The 18555-nt window shown below is 41.9% G+C and overlaps 1 protein-coding gene across 1 annotated transcript; it reads right to left on the minus strand.

Annotated features, from left to right (window-relative positions):
• Window positions 1-9728: 9728 nt before the first annotated feature.
• On the minus strand, window positions 9729-14232 carry HYAL4 (hyaluronoglucosaminidase 4). The gene is given in 5 exon segments (XM_009332284.1): window positions 9729-10133; window positions 11241-11327; window positions 13346-13717; window positions 13719-14130; window positions 14132-14232. Coding segments are annotated over 5 exon segments (1377 nt in total).
• Window positions 14233-18555: the final 4323 nt, after the last annotated feature.

Below are 18555 nucleotides of genomic sequence, written 5' to 3' on the forward strand. Positions count from 1 at the left end.
TGCCAATGTTATACATCAAACAGCTGGCTAAAATTCAGAAAGTTAGCACATTTTCTGTAATGCTCTTTGACATCAAGTATTCTTTATGGACCGGATATAATCGATACAAGTGCTAGAGAGAACATTCTGAAGGTTTAAAAAAAAAAACAAACCCAAAAAACCGTGGACCTGATCAACATAAGTTTTAGGAATAAATGTCAAAATGTGGAACCAAATTTTACATTTTGAGCCTTTGTTATCCTTTACAGATGTGTGTTGGTTGTCATAATGAATCAAAATTAAGTTTTAAGAGTCCTGCAATTCTCTTGGATGGAAGTTTGAACACTCCTGTCAAAGTGACTGGAAGGATTTTGCTAGCTTTTGGTGGGAGTGGACTGCATCCCTCGTGAAGCCCAATTCCCCAGCAGGTGTGGATATCGCCTATGTGCATAGCACAGTTGTTGCATTTTTGTTCCCCTTCTCTTTTCAGTTCTGCTTCTTGAGACATTCAACACATCGCTGTCCCAGACACATGTTCTAATGAAACTAAAGGCCCAGGAGCTGAATGGCCTTGGGAGAATTAGTGTGGCGATGGAAGGCAAGGGAAGCTCCAGAATCTGTGTTTTCTCTGGTAACAGGCAAAGACTTTGTTTTAGCAGATAAACAAACATTGCCTGGACTTGTTTCATAACTTCTGGGAAGTCTAATGTCAGGCCTGCCTCTAACTTCTATATATTTCAGGAAACTTTTGTAAACCTGGTAATTCTGACTGCAATTTTGCCTATGTTTCCTTCAGTTGCCTAACGAAGCAGAACTGGTTTGGGGCTGCTGCTCTTCAGTGTATGCATCTTATTTCTGGACGTAAGTACAGCCATACTAAGTTTTCTCCATCTGCTCCACATTGTTGTGCAAGCAAGTCACTGCTACTGAAGTCTATATTGTATCAATGTAGGACCATGATATATGTGATGTAGAGTGGTGATATTTCATTTTACCAGTCAGAAACTCTAATAATAATTTAGATAAAGGCAAGACCAGGCTGTAAATTACACATTTCCTTTTATCCCATATTCATTCAAAACATAACCAAAGCCTTTTCTGATTTTAATAGAATGAGATCCTTTTTTATATTTAGAACACAAAGTGTAAGAAAATGTGTATTATTAAAATAAAAGCAGTATACTCAGAAAGTGGAGAAAAGGGTTTTACCACCTATAGAAACACCCACTTATTCCCTCCCAAGAGGTACAAATAAATCTTTTGTATTCATCTTGCCTTAACTGAATGCTAGTTAAGTCTGTGTGGCTTTCTAATAAAGAGTGATTTTCTTGGTAGCAGAGGCGTGTAGTAGTCTTTATTTCAGAGATCCAGTCTTTTAAACTAAGGACTTTCCCCTAAATGCACAGCTGCCATCCCTCCTCCCACTCTCTGGGAGAAACAAGCCAGTGTCCCGTTTGTTTAACGTAGATGGCTCTGATAGGTGCCATGACTAGGAAAGCCTTCACCCTCCGTACAGTGATCATTTCAATGACCTGTGCCTGAAGATTTGGAAAAAGGATAGGCTTTTCTTTGCTGAAGAGCAAATTCCCCATGCAGCAGGAAACCGCAGAGCTGCTCCAGCCCTAAACAAGTCTTCAGAGAACCAGTGCTCAAGCCTTCGCCGACCACATCCAGTGAGGGTTAAAGAAAGAGCCACGTTTTCCGCAGTCACATCTAAGCTGTAACTGCAGCCAGTCCCAGCAGATTTCAACATAATCTTGCTTGTCTGCTGAGAGAGAATCCTTACAGAAACATGGATTTCAGGAAGAGCTAATAAGCTCCTGCTTTCAAGAATTACTGTTTACCCAGAATCCTAGCAGAAAATAGATTAATTGCCATCATTAAGACATACGGTTTTACTATCCTTGGAATAGCAGAGCGTTGACTTTCTGTTCAGGAGACTTACCTTTATTTTATAGGGAGGCATGGGCTGAACTACAAATCTTGTTTGAATAAGAATCTGAAACATCTTTTTTGGATAGGATGGTGGTGTGACACTTCTGTCAAAACAAGGAAAGAACTTGAATCTGAATGTCCTGCCGCGTGTGTTAATAGGTGATGATCAGCTGTTCTAGTTCATGCTGTGCTTCTCCTTTCCCACTCTCAAAACCTGTCTGTAGGCAAAACACATACACAAATTCCCAAAGAATCAGAAGAACACAAGGCTGTAAAAACAGTTAATATCTCACTTGTAAATACAGGAAGTAACGTGTAGCTGAGACTTCATTTTCTGTAGGGAGTTCATAGGATATACCAGTCTGTGAAAAGTGATCTGAGTAAGCAACCCCATCGACTAAGTTCACATAGCAGACGAAAGCCAGACTACCTCTGAATCTGCTTTGAATTTTTTTTTTTTTTTTTTTTTTTTGATGGGCCTGTTCAGAAAATCCTGCATTAAAGTGGGGGCCCAGTAGAAAATTGAGGTACTAATTCAGCAAGTTAGGGTTCAAGATAAATTAAGATTTAAATGCAATTCTGTAATTTTCAGAAAATGGCATACCTCAGACTTCCACCAGTGGAGCACAAGGTGGAAGTATATGCAAAAAGATACAAGAGATCTGTAATTCGTTCCACTTTTCTCAATGCAATGACAGTGGTGATTAAACTATTCAATATAAGAGTAAAATAATCTGTCATAACTCAGAGTACTAGGGCACAGATAGGTAGTTACTCTTTAATCCCCTCTACATAGAGGAGAATAATAGAAACAAACTCCAAACTATTAATCTGACTCATTAAGTGTACTTAGGAGCCCTATTCCCATCAATTTCAATTCAGAATACAATTAAAACAATTAAAAATGAATGTGCAAAGCAATCTGTACTGTGTCTAAAATGCTGTATTTAATAGTGTTATTGCTATGAGTTTGACCATCATTTCAGGGAGGTAGGCACCTGAATTATGCCAAGGCAAATCTATTTTGCACTTGACTGTCAAACTGATTTGCAGCAAAGCCCCAGCTTGGGATTAAGATCAACATCCAGACATCTGGAACTGGTTGAGTGATAAAGAAAAATTCCTGTCTGTAAGATCAAACAGCAGAAATGGGCAAGAAGGTGCAGCGTTACCCTTCAGCTGCCTCGAGGCTAATGGGAGGAAAATAGTTTAGTACTGAATAGATTTGGATGATTGAGACAAGGGGCTGCCTACAAGATCAGAATTTCTGATTTAATTTGAAACACTAACATAACCTTGCTGTCACTTGGATCTGTACCTCCTAACTGGCTACACATGCAGATGGGCTTTGCCTGATTGCATCTAGATGAAGGAACAAGGCCATGAATTTTACAGCCACTTCATGGTATGACTGCAACCAGGTGCCAGCTTCAAACATCTGTCCTTTGCCAGGATGACAGTAAAAAGAAGCAAAAAGAGAAGATATCTTTATTAACATAAAGCCAGTGGGAACTGTGGTACAGCATGTCAATAACAGAGAATACCACAAATGAAGGTTCCAAATTACCTGAAATTCATAATTAGTGTCTGATTTCCCATTTCACAGTGACTCATGGAAGAGCCTAGGAGGATGATCAGCAGGCAATAATGTCAGAGCAGTTTTCCTTATGTCCTGTTCTCATTCACAACTACAAACCCATTTCAATAACCTTGGTTGCCCCTGCTAAAACACTAGATGTACTAAAAATTGTACACGGTTTCAATTATTAGTGAGATACATGCAGATTTTTAGCTGACTGTTTGTTAAGCTTTTGGCTAGGTGAAAGAACATTTAAGGTTATTCTCATACCTTATACCAATAAATATTGTTAAATACCAAATCACATAAGATATTTATTGGTTATCTAAATGCTTAGTAGCTTATCAAAACCTTTAACAACTTAGATAATAAGCTCTTTTAGATGCTTTTTAGATATCTTTTGTGTTTAGGTGCCTACACAAGCTTCTTCAAAACTTGTTTTTGCTTGTAATGCATGCCTTCTGATCTATTTTAGGAATGTTCTACCATGGAAGAGGCACCCATCAGGGTCTCAAGACCCTTGTGGTGTAATTCCCTGGGAGGCATCCCAGCTCTATGCAAGGCCTATTGAAACCAAGGGAAGCTTACTGTTGGCTTTGGGTCAGACCGTCAAAAGCACTGACTGAAATATTTCTGTGCTTATCAGCTTTCCTCTGATCTTTAGTTTCATATATTATTATTTTCACATTATATTACTAAGAAATGTTTAGCCTCTCAAAACATGAAAGGAAGAATCACAATTTGTACTACAATAAGAGAAAGTATGTTTATTATACTTAAAAGCACCCATTCTCATGAATTTACAGAGATTAGTTAATTTTATCACTACCATTTAGTAGGTATAATAGCATAAAATTATCTCTAATCCTTTGCAGGGAAAAAGCTTACAGCTAGAATAATTTTTTCACTGTCAGTTTTATTATGACATGCTGCATTACGTTCTACATACCATGTGCGACAGTTTTAACTATGCAGCTGCTGAGAGCCCAGGCACGGGTTCTCAGGCCTGTTTAGGTGCCTAACTCCTACTGAAATCCATAACATAATGTAGTCACCATAACACTCAGTTTTGGCATGCCTAAATCTTAAGGGTTTGGACACCAGAGAGGAAACCACAGTCTGAAGTTTAAGCAGTCTAATTCTTTATAAGATGCTCTATGACAGTTAGATCCTGGGAAATAAATTTGCAAATACCAGCACGTCAGTTGAGGATCGTGAAACGTAGCCAACGGAAAACACAAAGAGAAGAAAACAGAAAACCAAAAAGTTATAAAACTGGAAATCAGAAATGCTTCTCACAGGAGAACAGAAGAGAGGTGGTCTGATCTTAGAGGTGCAGCTGATATGAATTTACACCAGATCTCACATAGCCTGAGTCTCCAGCTTCACAAGGAGAGGGATGCTAGCAGAGGAGTCAGAAGGAGCACCTGGTTCAGCTTGCCCCGTGAGAACAGGCTCTGCATGTGGGATACCCTGCTGTGGGGGGTAACCTGCTGTGGTTTGGGAAGTCATCACTGTACCATCCTGCAGGTGGTCACTGGCACACTGAAGATCTCGGCTACTTTATCCTCACAAAATCATCTGGCCTGCCAATACTGTTGAGAGAGAGATTGAAATTTGATAGATACTTCTAAAATATCTGAAAGCCCTGTTTTGTTTTACTGGCCTGTGCTTTGTTGTTTGCCTACTTGGGCTGTAATAATTAAGAATTACAATTCTCAGTGTAATCTAGATTTTGAGGTCTTCATCTGAATGCAGAATAGCAGGAGAGCACTTGAAAAATTAGTTGAGTCTTTGGGAAAAATAGAAAAACCCTCTTTCTCTCAGTGGAAGGAAGCAATATGACAGAGCTGGTTTGTGCTTTGATAAAAAGCTATTGTACCTCTGCCTAAAGAGGAAATGTGGCCCAAATCCAAACAAGGGCTTACATGCCTGGCTTGACACTGAGGTGGGACATAGGGCCCTCTGACCAAAACTGCCATCTCCAACAGCGCCTGTGCAAGTTCTATTTATGTCAAAACCAGCTAAACCCCACTGCACTTAAAGTGGTCCTCAGGAGGTGCCCTCCCCCCTAGCGGCTTAGCTTCTAATTTAGTTGTCCCACTTCAGTGGATATATTGGGTGGGAGAAATCTGGGCCTGTGTACCTGGATCCATGTTTAGATACCAAGGATTATCATAACATTTATATAAGATGCATTAATGTATTACGGACAGTTGCTAATTTAACACATTTGCAGAAGAGTTTGAAATTTGATTTTATAAAACACTGTTTCTCTTTCCCATTGTTTTGTTACTAGGAGCAGTAAGATGTGACCTTAACGAAGACAGCAAGAAGAGTCAAAACTAACATCTAATCCAATGCTGCTCAGAAAACATTAAGAGACATTTTGTTTCCTATTAGCATGTACTTCAGTCCTACAGCACAAACAGAATGTCAAATGAATCATTTTTACACCTTTCCCTTGAAAAATCCGACACAATCAGCACTTCAATTTTAACAAATGGCATTTTTTTGAGAAAAAGCCGTTCCATCAAAAAAATTTCAACCAGAATCTCTCTAGTTTTCTTCACTATAAAAATATGCTATAGAAAATTTTTAGTGGATCTCCTCAATTTATTTTTTAAAGAAAGAGCCTGAATTTCATTTATATTTTTTTCTTTTAAAGAAGGGTCATGCTAAACTCAATTTATTTCTTATTGATTGGCTGTGGTTTAGTCACAGTCTCCTCTAACTTAAATGGAATTTAAAATATTTCTTTCTACAAAGGAGTTCTGTCAAAAAAATTAATGAAAGTTTTTCTCACTTGCCTTCAAGACTTCTATTAACATAGTGTTTGTTCACCTTACAATCATTTAACATATTTATTATAGCAATAACTCACTGAGGTTGGATATGAGGATAATAGCATATGTTTGAAGAATGAAAAGCTGCTAAAAGGTGCAAAATCACAAAGGCCTAAGCCTGATGGGATCTTTACGGTCCTGGGACAAAAGGAATAATGGAGGCCAGTGGGAGCTGGATGGTATGTTTCACGTTTGCCTGGGTCAAGTAGAAAAAAGCAGGGAACTCAACACAGGTCTCATAGGTCCCCTATTTGTCTTATGGCTATTTGTCTATTCTTTTTCTAGCTACAGATATTCTAATATAAAGACACAATTATTTATTTGTGTCTTTAAATAAAGACACAAATAGTTGAGTCTTTGGGAAAAATAAAAAACCCCTCTTTCTCTCAATGGAAGGAAGCAATATGACAGAGCTGGTTTGTGCTTTGATAAAAAGCTATTGTACCTCTGCCTAAAGAGGAAACGTGGCCCAAATCCAAACAAGGGCTTACATGCCTGGCTTGACACTGAGGTGGGACATAGGGCCCTCTGACCAAAACTGCCATCTCCAACAGCGCCTGCTGTTGGAGATGTATATTATTTTCATGTATATTATTAATAACCAAATGGTTTGTAATTGTTTCATTCAAGTAAATTCCCTTTCAAGAATACTTAACCCCTGGGAAGCTGGGAAGCTGAGAAGCTGGAGGTTGACAGAGTGCCCTGGAGACGTGCCAGGTATGCTTTCTGCTCATGGTCACCTCTAGAAGAGCATTCTTCTCCTTGCTGACTGGAAGGAGAGCCCTGGGAGCCTTTCCACCCTCTCCAAAGGACAGATCTTACAATGGCAGTTGGGACATAAATAAGTTTCTTGTCGAAGATGATAAACTTGCCTGGTCCTTGTTGATTGCATCTCTATAATAGCCATGGGGTACTTTCATTAGCTTCAAATTTAAAAGTCATTGTAGTATCGTCATAGATTCAGGATGGAAGTAGACCTGGCTGAGATGGAGTTCCTGCATCAGCACTACTTATTAATTTTATTTTAAATAGTCATGGCATAAAAAAACCCTTTGTTGTTGGATTAGAATATACGCATTCCTTTCTCAGTAAATATACTAATCAACAGAGTGCGGCTTGTCCTTTTTTTTCCTGATCTCCTGACTTCTTCATTGCTCTCTACCTAGTGGAGGGCTCAAAGCACGAACAGCTCCATTCACGTGGGACATGGAAGAGGAAAACATGGACTTGAATTCACTCAAATGGAAAAGAAACTAGAAACCTCCCCCCCACTTTCCATTTTCTGGGAGGATGCTCCATCCAGTATGCCATCCAGTAAGAGGTAGATATGGGTAGACTCTTCCTCTCTTTACAAAGGGAAAATGTGAACCTCACACTATTTTTTCCAGTAGTAGCAGGCTTGTGCTGTCCTGGTTGTGGCTGTCAGCCAGGCAGAAACCTGACCTCTAGCCTCGTAAACAGCCTAATCTCAGAAGATGGGATGAAGGCATATTCCTGTGACCTGTGTGTCTCTGACTCAGCCTTCAAGGTACCCCACTCTCTCCATGCCTTATGGGCATTACGCCTCAGGGCACAGCTGCAGGGTTTGGGTTACGTCTGGGACCATGACATGTCCAGTCCCCAGCTGCAGAGCATGTGACACTTTTTGTTGGATCCACTCTACCATCCCTCTCAACTGACTGAAACCAGCCCTTTGACTAAGCACAGTTAGAAAGGACCTATCAAAGGCAAAGGAAGCAGGCAGATCACTGCAAATCTTCTGGGTGGGACAGAGTCTGCAGAGCTCCCTGGGTGGTCATCAGCAACTTTAACTTCCACACAGTCAGTTCCTTCATAACCCTGATAACAGCGGCAGACAGATGTCTCCTGGGTCAAGTAGAAAAAAGCAGGGAACTCAACACAGGTCTCATAGGTCCCCTATTTGTCTTATGGCTATTTGTCTATTCTTTTTCTAGCTACAGATATTCTAATATAAAGACACAATTATTTATTTGTGTCTTTAAATAAAGACACAAATAGTTGAGTCTTTGGGAAAAATAAAAAAACCCTCTTTCTCTCAATGGAAGGAAGCAATATGACAGAGCTGGTTTGTGCTTTGATAAAAAGCTATTGTACCTCTGCCTAAAGAGGAAACGTGGCCCAAATCCAAACAAGGGCTTACATGCCTGGCTTGACACTGAGGTGGGACATAGTGTCAAGTCTATGTCCTCTGACCAAAACTGCCATCTCCAACAGCGCCTGCTGTTGGAGATGTATATTATTTTCATGTATATTATTAATAACCAAATGGTTTGTAATTGTTTCATTCAAGTAAATTCCCTTTCAAGAATACTTAACCCCTGGGAAGCTGGGAAGCTGAGAAGCTGGAGGTTGACAGAGTGCCCTGGAGACGTGCCAGGTATGCTTTCTGCTCATGGTCACCTCTAGAAGAGCATTCTTCTCCTTGCTGACTGGAAGGAGAGCCCTGGGAGCCTTTCCACCCTCTCCAAAGGACAGATCTTACAATGGCAGTTGGGACATAAATAAGTTTCTTGTCGAAGATGATAAACTTGCCTGGTCCTTGTTGATTGCATCTCTATAATAGCCATGGGGTACTTTCATTAGCTTCAAATTTAAAAGTCATTGTAGTATCGTCATAGATTCAGGATGGAAGTAGACCTGGCTGAGATGGAGTTCCTGCTCCCAGCACTACTTATTAATTTTATTTTAAATAGTCATGGCATAAAAAAACCCTTTGTTGTTGGATTAGAATATACGCATTCCTTTCTCAGTAAATATACTAATCAACAGAGTGCGGCTTGTCCTTTTTTTTCCTGATCTCCTGACTTCTTCATTGCTCTCTACCTAGTGGAGGGCTCAAAGCACGAACAGCTCCATTCACGTGGGACATGGAAGAGGAAAACATGGACTTGAATTCACTCAAATGGAAAAGAAACTAGAAACCTCCCCCCCACTTTCCATTTTCTGGGAGGATGCTCCATCCAGTATGCCATCCAGTAAGAGGTAGATATGGGTAGACTCTTCCTCTCTTTACAAAGGGAAAATGTGAACCTCACACTATTTTTTCCAGTAGTAGCAGGCTTGTGCTGTCCTGGTTGTGGCTGTCAGCCAGGCAGAAACCTGACCTCTAGCCTCGTAAACAGCCTAATCTCAGAAGATGGGATGAAGGCATATTCCTGTGACCTGTGTGTCTCTGACTCAGCCTTCAAGGTACCCCACTCTCTCCATGCCTTATGGGCATTACGCCTCAGGGCACAGCTGCAGGGTTTGGGTTACGTCTGGGACCATGACATGTCCAGTCCCCAGCTGCAGAGCATGTGACACTTTTTGTTGGATCCACTCTACCATCCCTCTCGACTGACTGAAACCAGCCCTTTGACTAAGCACAGTTAGAAAGGACCTATCAAAGGCAAAGGAAGCAGGCAGATCACTGCAAATCTTCTGGGTGGGACAGAGTCTGCAGAGCTCCCTGGGTGGTCATCAGCAACTTTAACTTCCACACAGTCAGTTCATTCATAACCCTGATAACAGCGGCAGACAGATGTCTCTGCCATTATTTCCAGATCTTCATTCATTGCTTCTCCTCTCACAATAAATCCTTGGTCCTCCGAGGCATCTATCCTGAAACTCTTAGAATTTAAATGCAGATATGTCAAAGCTCTCCAGGTTCTTCACACACATCATCCATTGTCCTGACAAAGATGTCTGCTGCACACCTCAGCTGCTGCTGTGACATTGATGATGTAGGGCCCTAATTCCAAATCAACGAATTTTTGCACTTTTATGCAGTTACTCTGTAAACGGTAGAAAATAAATTTTAGCTGATGTCAAACTAACCACTCTATTTTTTCCTTTCTCTTTCTGAAAAATATGCAATATGTAAGTAACATTAATGAATTCATGCTGGATAATTTAAATTTGATTTTAAAAGGATTATTAGGAAGTTTTATACAGAAAATATAACCCAATGGAGATGCAAAGGGCTTTAGCAACTTGCACTCCCCAGAAAATACCACAGCCTGTAGATCTACAAAGAAGCCATGATGTATGCTAGAAATGCAAGTGACGACAGCATGGCTGTTTGGCAAGAGTGTGGGGGTCCAGAGCTGATGCTCCAGGGTCTTGCCTTTGTCACTTGACTGAGTTGGGAGGAAATTCACCCTCCTATTCACATTCACTCTGACAGAAACCACAGGCAAATAGTTACAAAAATTGGCTGATGTAATTGAATTTACTGAGGACAACTGAACACTTATTTTCAGCCACTCATTCTCATGCTGGCTGGGTTTTCTATGCTATCTGCCAGGAGAAAAGCAGGCAGGAACACCCATTTCACACAGCTTTAAGGACGAAGTCTTTTCTCATGACAAAGTTTTATGTGTGGCTGTCTGAAAGTTCCAGGATGTGACGAAGCCTCAGAAATCAATCTTTGATTTTAATGTGGCTAGGTCTGTTATCACACAGTACAAAGCCACTCCATCTAATCGCAACAGCCTGCTTCATTTTACTTGCCCACACACAGGCACAAATAGAGTTCCCATAACCAGACAAATTGCTGGGCACCACTGGTATACCTAATCTGGTCTGACTGATGTGCTAATCAGGCTCTAGCTCATTTCCTGGTGTTTTATCCAGCTGGAATGGATAATATTGAGGAACTGTCTTCCAGAATGCCTGGTATTAGCCATTGGCTTCCTTCCCTACCACTGGTTGCCTGTGAGCCTCACAAGACCTTGTTGAGCCATGTTCCATGGTCATCCTGACTGGGGGACAGCAAAGACTGGTTAAGCAGTCAGCTTTGCTGGTACCGAGTACTCAGAACTGGTGCAGTCAGACAGTGTCTAATTAATAGGATAAAATTAGGATCTTGCACACTGCATTTAAATCAGGCACCGGCTTACCTCTGAAGAAGTTAAATTAATATCTTGCCAAATAACAATGCCTGCAGCTCCCAGGGCACTCGCTCCGATAGTGTTAATAAGATCTTGCTACAGTGAAAAGAGTAAAGACATCACTGTCAGGCTAATTCAGCATTTCACAGCCTTTCTAAAGTAATCCAATGGTTTGTTATGTGGCTGTCCCTCAAACTACATTTTCTTTTCATTCTGGTCCCTATGAACTATATTTTATTGTGGCTAAAGATTTCCTGTCCAGAGAACAAAGATTATTAAACATAAGTTGCAAACTTAGGTACTGCCTGAGATGTTGGTAATAAGCAAGTCAACAAACACTGGGATACAATTTACTCTGATGCAAAATTTAATTGTAATTATTTGATATCTCATCGATTACTAGAAGCAACTAAAATCTTTTCATTAAAATGGGATTTTTAACATGAGAATTCCCCAAAGCATTCCCTCAGTTCTGTTTTTGCTGATAAGGGGACGGAGAGAGCCATTCTGCCCTGTCAATCAGCTGTTTTCCCCATCCCTCTCCGATTTGAAAGCTGTGATTCCAAAGGCATGCATTGTTCTTGCTTCTTTCCCTGGGAGCTCACTCAGCTTCTTATAAAAACCTTAGAAAAAGTGACTGTAAATAGGCACACACTATAGGAGGGAGAATGCTGGCATTGTGCAACCTTAAATGAAAGGGAAAATGCAACACTTCGTGAATCTTAAGAATTTCAGTTTCAGTTTTTGTGCTCTTTCTATGTTTGTTTCAGAGACATGTCTTTCACTGTACCTTTTCCTCATATCGCAGGCTTTAAGGGGAGGGTATTTGGTGCTTGGATGTTCATCCTTAATTTGAACAGTGATTAAGGATCAGCAACAAGTGAATTACTATGCTACAAGCACTGAAGATGAAAGACCATTGATATGCAAGTGACTCCCTAGACATCATCATTGATTTAAGGGAGATTGAGGGCCACAGAACATCAAGAATCAAAGTAGAAAAACTTCACAGGGTTTGGTTGCCTAAGGGGTAAAAGAGACAGAAACTTGCAAAGGGGATGCACACCAGCCTGCAGCAGTTATTGATGTCCATCTATCCTCTTCTTGCAAAGTTAAGGAAGGGCAGGCTGAATAAAAACACCAAAGCAGGTGCCTACACCTCCTTTAATGCCTAAGAATAGCCATTTGCCTTCAAGCCGGAGAGAAGCACAGCCCCTCACTGGGAAGTGTAGTGGGTGATGGTAGTGCTAGGGAAGTAGTGGGACCAAATAGGAGAGGGAGCTAATGCTCCTTCCCAGACAAGGTGCCATCTTCAGACTCTGTTCCTGGGCTGAAAGACTGAACATAGCCTTTAAAAAGTGAATACAGCTCACTTGCTAAACTCTGAAACAGAATTTGAGACCTGCTGGTAGTGTAGTCACTGTCTACAGGGGAGAACTAAGCCAGGGCTGTGACAGACAGGTTATGCTGCTTTTTCACAAGAAAACTATTGTCTTCATCCAGTTTCTGGGAGGATGTCCAGAATCACATAAAGAAGAACTAGGGTAGGACTTGAAAATACTTGTGTGTGTGTGCGTGTGTGTTCAGCTGATGTGAGCAGTACTCCTTGGTTCTGGTGCACCATTTGCCTGCTCCAAGGTAGGTGTGGGACTAAATTAAATGTTTTTGAGATGGAGGCATGCAGAAAGACTGCTGGCTTCAATTTCCCATTCTGACATAACACTGAGCAAGTTGCTAACACCTCTGCCTCAGTTTCCCTTCTATAAAAGGGGCAGCTGTCTAGGGATTAGTTAGTGATTGCATACCTGAGCAGAAGAAAGTACATCAGGGAGGATTTATGTATTAACCACCTCCTACGTACTACACCAAATTGCTGAAACCCTTTTAATCCATGCAAATGCATGTTTGAGTATAGCATGGTGATGAACTAAAACAAAAAGAATAGATATTTGAGGCTGCTTTTTTTCTTCAGAACATTGAGCTCTTTAAGGCATGTGGACAATTAACATGAACCAGCAGAGCTGGCCCAAGTAGGAGGTTTTCCATCCTGATGCACCATCTGTAAGAATGGTTAAAGTGTAAATGCAGCCCATATTGTTCCAGCAAAAGCTTACCATAGAGAGAAATGAAGGTTCATCTCTATAACCTAGTTGAGTACACACAAATACAGGCAAAGCATAGTCTTGGGATGTCATGGAGGAAATCCTTATGGATTCATTCACTCTAAACTGAGAAAAGTGCAAAATGTTTTGACTGTTTCCAAGGGATTTCTTAATGCCAATGGAAGGATATAGGGCTGCACTGCTATCCCAGAGCCAGGAAAGTTCGTTGTCCTTCAAAACTTCACTCTTTGGGCAGTAACCAGTGTAGTTCTGATCACAGAAACTGTAATTGTGACAGTCAGGGTATAAATAGTATCTCCACAGGCTCTTTGGTCTGCTTTTCATTCCTAATGCAATTGTTTCCTTTATAAAAGCTTTTGCACTTTTCTTCAAAGGAGAGCCTGGCTAAATGTTCAACACCATTTGCTGAAATACTCCCTTCCATTTTGGTTATGAGTTTCCTGGACGTTCTTCTGTAGACATCTTTTGCATCCCAGTTGCAGTCCCACTGAGGCCTCCAGTACTCCCAGTCCATGACAGCTAATCCACTGAGGTCCTTAGCTGGGGTGTAATAGTTAATGTCACAGACGGCTTTTTCCAGATGAGTTTGCAAGCTGAAGTTCTGGGGTAGGCCACCGTTAACAACTTCTTGTGATGTGTACCAAGGATAATAGCCAAGCCTATTAAAATAAAATATGGTCACATTCTGCCCTCTTGCTTTAGCTAATGGGCTTCCAATTATATGAAACATTTCCAGGTTCAGTACGACATCGTAACTCAGGGAGCACAGGTCTGTCAGTCATCCAGGTGGCTACAAAAGGCTTCCTCTCCCAATCCGGTGGTCAGGCTGGTTTCATAGCAAAGGAAATCCAGGTGAGTGCTATGCGCAGCCATGCCATGGGCTGAAAGATGAATGATGCATTACATCGTCCCATTTTCAGGCAGTATTTTCATGACTTAAGAGACAACATTAGGCAGATCTCCCAGTTTGTCTGTAGAACATAACAGAAGAGGCATTAATATTTATTCCATATGTAGCTATATGAATTGGTATCTGCCGCTTCTAAGGTATCTACCATGCTCACACTGAAAAAACAAAGTGGGCACAATCTAACCCAAAGAAAGGGGGCAGATTCCCAGCTGAAGTAAATTAGTGTAAGTCTGTGGAAGTCAGCGTAACCACAGTCGCTTGTCTCATCAATCCAGGTCTTACTGAAATCGCTGAAGATGTTGCCATCACTTCAGTGGGCCCCAGGGTGTCATAGTGGCTGTGGCTGTTGTAGTTGGAAAGGTTGATGAACAAATGGTTTTCTTATTCTTCAAGCTTTCTCAGTAATAACAAAGGTAACTATAAAATCAAGCCTTGGCTTTTATCACCGTCTTCACAGCTTCATGAATATCCCTGACCTGTCTAGTACAGTGCCACCCAGAGATACTCCAAATAGCTCTAAATAAGCACACATATTTCATTGTCATTGTGCAGTACCATAAAGGGATACAAGTTCAAACCCCTGACAGCAATAAAGCAGATCCATGAAAGCTTGCTCTGAGCTATTTATTAGCCTGGCTGCACTATCACAAGGAGCTAGTGCCTTCCAGACCAGCTCTGATTGATAGCTCTGCACAGCGTGCATTGTGCAATGTGGACTCTGATGCTAAGGCCTGTGGCCGCTGCTACAAGCGGAATAATTAGTCACAAGGTCCCTGCTGGTTATGTGTGTATTAAGCAGAAAAGAAACCACATATACAGCAGAACCTATATACTTATATGTAAGAGAGAGAGAGAGTCTTATCTGTCCTCCAACTCCAGGCTTCCCCCTGCATTCAAAACCCTGGGGAAATCCCGTACAGCTGTACAATCAACCATCAGGGATGATCATGGATTTGTATTTGAGTCCTACTTGTAGCTCTTCTCCCTCAGTCCTCACCTGCTTATCTCTCCTGGGACTGTGACCTGCTGGAGGTGAAGATCATGGGTTTCATATGGGCAGCCAGATTGTTACATATACTAATGGGAATAGCACATCTATGTTATCCTTCCTTTACCTCAAAAAAGAAAAACAATCAGTCATAGCTACGTATCTGGAGTACTTTTCTGGACCTCCCCACTCCCCCATTTCTTTACTATTTTAGGGTAGGTCTAGCATGACCTAATTTCAGGTACCTGCAGCAAAAATATCAACATCTAAGGTAACCAACCTAGGTACTTTTAATAAGCCATGGATGGTTTTAGGGTAGAGTCATCTGACAGTTTGAGACATCAGAGCACTCTGAAGTGTCCAAGATGTGCCTGTTCCTCCTGCTGATCAGGCAGGCAGTCCACAGGACCAGTGCAGTACGGTGTAGACACTGCAGAACTCAACGTTTCATCAGAGAAGTCTCACCCCATGAGACTCACAATACTTTGCGTTTAGTGAAGAGGAGGCCCAGGTTTTCAAAACCACTATCCACATATCCACAAGTGCCATATTGGTGTTAATGGGCCTTTTGGGAAATAGTGTTAATGAAAATTAGCCCAATTTGCTGAGTATGTCTTAGAAAGCGTATACCATACCAAGAAATCAAACTCAGCAAAGCCACTCATGGCTTGCCAGCATTAGAGGCCAGACTGAATTTTCTTGCTAGAAGGCTGTACAGCCGAAGCTGGAAGATGGTGGGCTGGCTCTTTTGAGGAGACAACCAAACAAAGGAACAAAGGACCAGCTTTAGAGAGTCAGGCTTGCTGCCCCATCTCCCCCAGAGGGATGGAGAGAAAGGACTGAGGGGTCTTGCCAGCCCAGCAGTTCTGCCCCTTACTCCAGCCCCTGCCTGGGGCCAGCATGTGCTTCTGGCTTTCCAGGAGGGCTGCAAGGAGGCTGCAGTGGTGGTGCCCAGCAGTTTGCTCTGCTTTGCCTACAACCAACCGGGAAATACAGAGACCTTGCTGTGCTGGTGCATGATTGCTGAGCGCTGCTCTCACAGTTCACAGAGAATCAGAGCTGTAAGAAAATCCTGCCAGGGGGCAGCAAATCCCTACAATTATATATATTTTTTTTTAAATTGCAGCATGTGATTCTGAATTGCAGCATGTTGAGTTCCCCCTGTGAGAGCTGTACCACCACCCTGCCCCTCTGCTCCCGTGCCTGTCACAGTCTGGATGGGGAGGTGTCACTAGCTGGGCTGGGCACATCCCTCCGGTGTTTTACCCTAGGTTTCAGGGAGCACTTCCCACGCAGGACCTGTGTCATCTGGCACAACACACCAGCAGCGTGTGAAGCGGCAACCCGTGCCCTGGCGCACCTCATGGCATCGCCCAGTGCACCACAAACCCTGGGGCAGGCAGGCCCAGCGCTGCCCAGCCAGCCTGCATCAAACCCCATGGGGCTCGCTGGGGGCTGCTCTTGCTGGGGCTTGCCCACTGGTGGGAAATGGGGAGGCTCAGCACTGCCCTGCGCCGTGGGTCTGCACGTCCCTCCTCGGTCAGGGCTGGGGTGTAATTAGCCCTACACTTTACTGTGTGCTGGATATACTGATTTGCTGCCCCAAGGCCCTCTGAGCTGACACATGGGAAAGGCAGTATGAGCAAGCTGAAAATAATAATGAATAATAATGAATAATGAATAATGAATAATGATGATGATGGTGGTGGTGATAATATTATAGGTTATTGAAGACTGCAGGGAAGTGACAGACCACCCTGCCCCTCTGAGAAAAACTTGTTACGGGGGACTTAACACAGAACGATATTTGTAGTCGCTCTATTATTAAAGAGGAAACAGTTACCATTTTATATTCTGTGTGAGGGGAAATCACTGCTGATTTTATTCCATTTGATGCATTTAGCCATCACACAAGCACATACATGCTCCAGGTGGGAGCAGGGTCTGAAATCACTTGTTTGCAGCATGCAGGAAGGATGTCCTGTGCCCAAGCTCTGCTCAATATTTTTCCCTTTACCCAGGCTTTTCAAATTTTCTTCCAGTTGTGCAGGATTGCACCATGCTAAAAAATTCTCCACCTCTTTTTGCTAGGTATTTCTTTCATTTGTATCTGTCATAGTTGACAAAAAAACAGAATGAATGTATCCAGTTATACCTCTTCCGCTGGTTGTATTTTCCTCTGTAAACCAAGGCAACATCTTGGTGCACAGTGAAAATGCACAGTGGGCAGCAATTCCCAACAGAGAGAAAGTAGAAACCGTATGTCTTTATTAGACAGCAAACAGCTCTAGCTAAGACTGAGCAAAATCAGCTTAAAACAGGCAGTTCTGAATTGAATAGACATAGAGAGTACTTGAATCACATCACAGGATAGTGCTGAAAAAAAATAGCTGGCTGAATGATAAGAAAAAGACTAAGCATTCATCAGATGATATAAACCCTGTATCCCTCTCCCCCAATTAATCTAGAGCTGAGGAACGTGCTTTCAAGCTTTGGCATTTATCTTGTAACAAAAATCCTCCTCCAGTGATGTTACACTATTCATATCAAGGGATTAGAAAAATTACAAATGATGAATAAAGACAATGATCTTTTCTCCTTTCTGGTTAACATTGTTACAACAATATGACATTGATGCAGGACAACCTTGATGGGCTTAAAACAGGCTGTCTCAACAGGCAAGCCAATCGCCAAATACCCTTATCAAAGACGTGCATGGTCTTTGAAACAAGAATTTTCACACCCACAGAGATCCAGTAAAATCCCTAGATTTTTACAGAATAATCCTTTTGTTGACTTTTTATCAGCAAAGCTAAAGCTGATACACTCAGAAGTCTCATGAGCTGGAAAAAGTTTTGTCCAGTTGAAGTCATGCTGTCAGCAGCAAATCTTGCTCTCTGTGCCAGATCTGGATTTGGAGGCAACATGCTCAGAGGCTGGCGACAGAGGAGATGACCCTGAGAGCAGCAGAGCTTGCCTCAGGGAGGACAGTATGTGAGGATGCATTGCTGCTGTCCTCTACCTTCCCTCATATGGATGGGAGCTTATTAGACCAAGGCATCCTTTAGCGATTTGCCTCAATGACATTTTGCAAAGTATCTCTGTTATGTTAGTAAATGCAGGGGACTGAATATGCAGCATAATGAATAATAAAAATGGAACAGAACCTCACCTCACAATTATCTGACTGACCCAATGACATTGGTGGCTTATTATAGCTGAGATTCAAACCCCTTTAGTACACTACTTCACTGATCCCGACGAAGGTGCTAGGAATCCTGAGCAGTATGAACTGCCAAAGGA

Source organism: Pygoscelis adeliae, unplaced genomic scaffold, assembly GCF_000699105.1.
Source record: "Pygoscelis adeliae isolate BGI_AS28 unplaced genomic scaffold, ASM69910v1 Scaffold9, whole genome shotgun sequence".
Taxonomy (NCBI): domain Eukaryota; kingdom Metazoa; phylum Chordata; class Aves; order Sphenisciformes; family Spheniscidae; genus Pygoscelis; species Pygoscelis adeliae.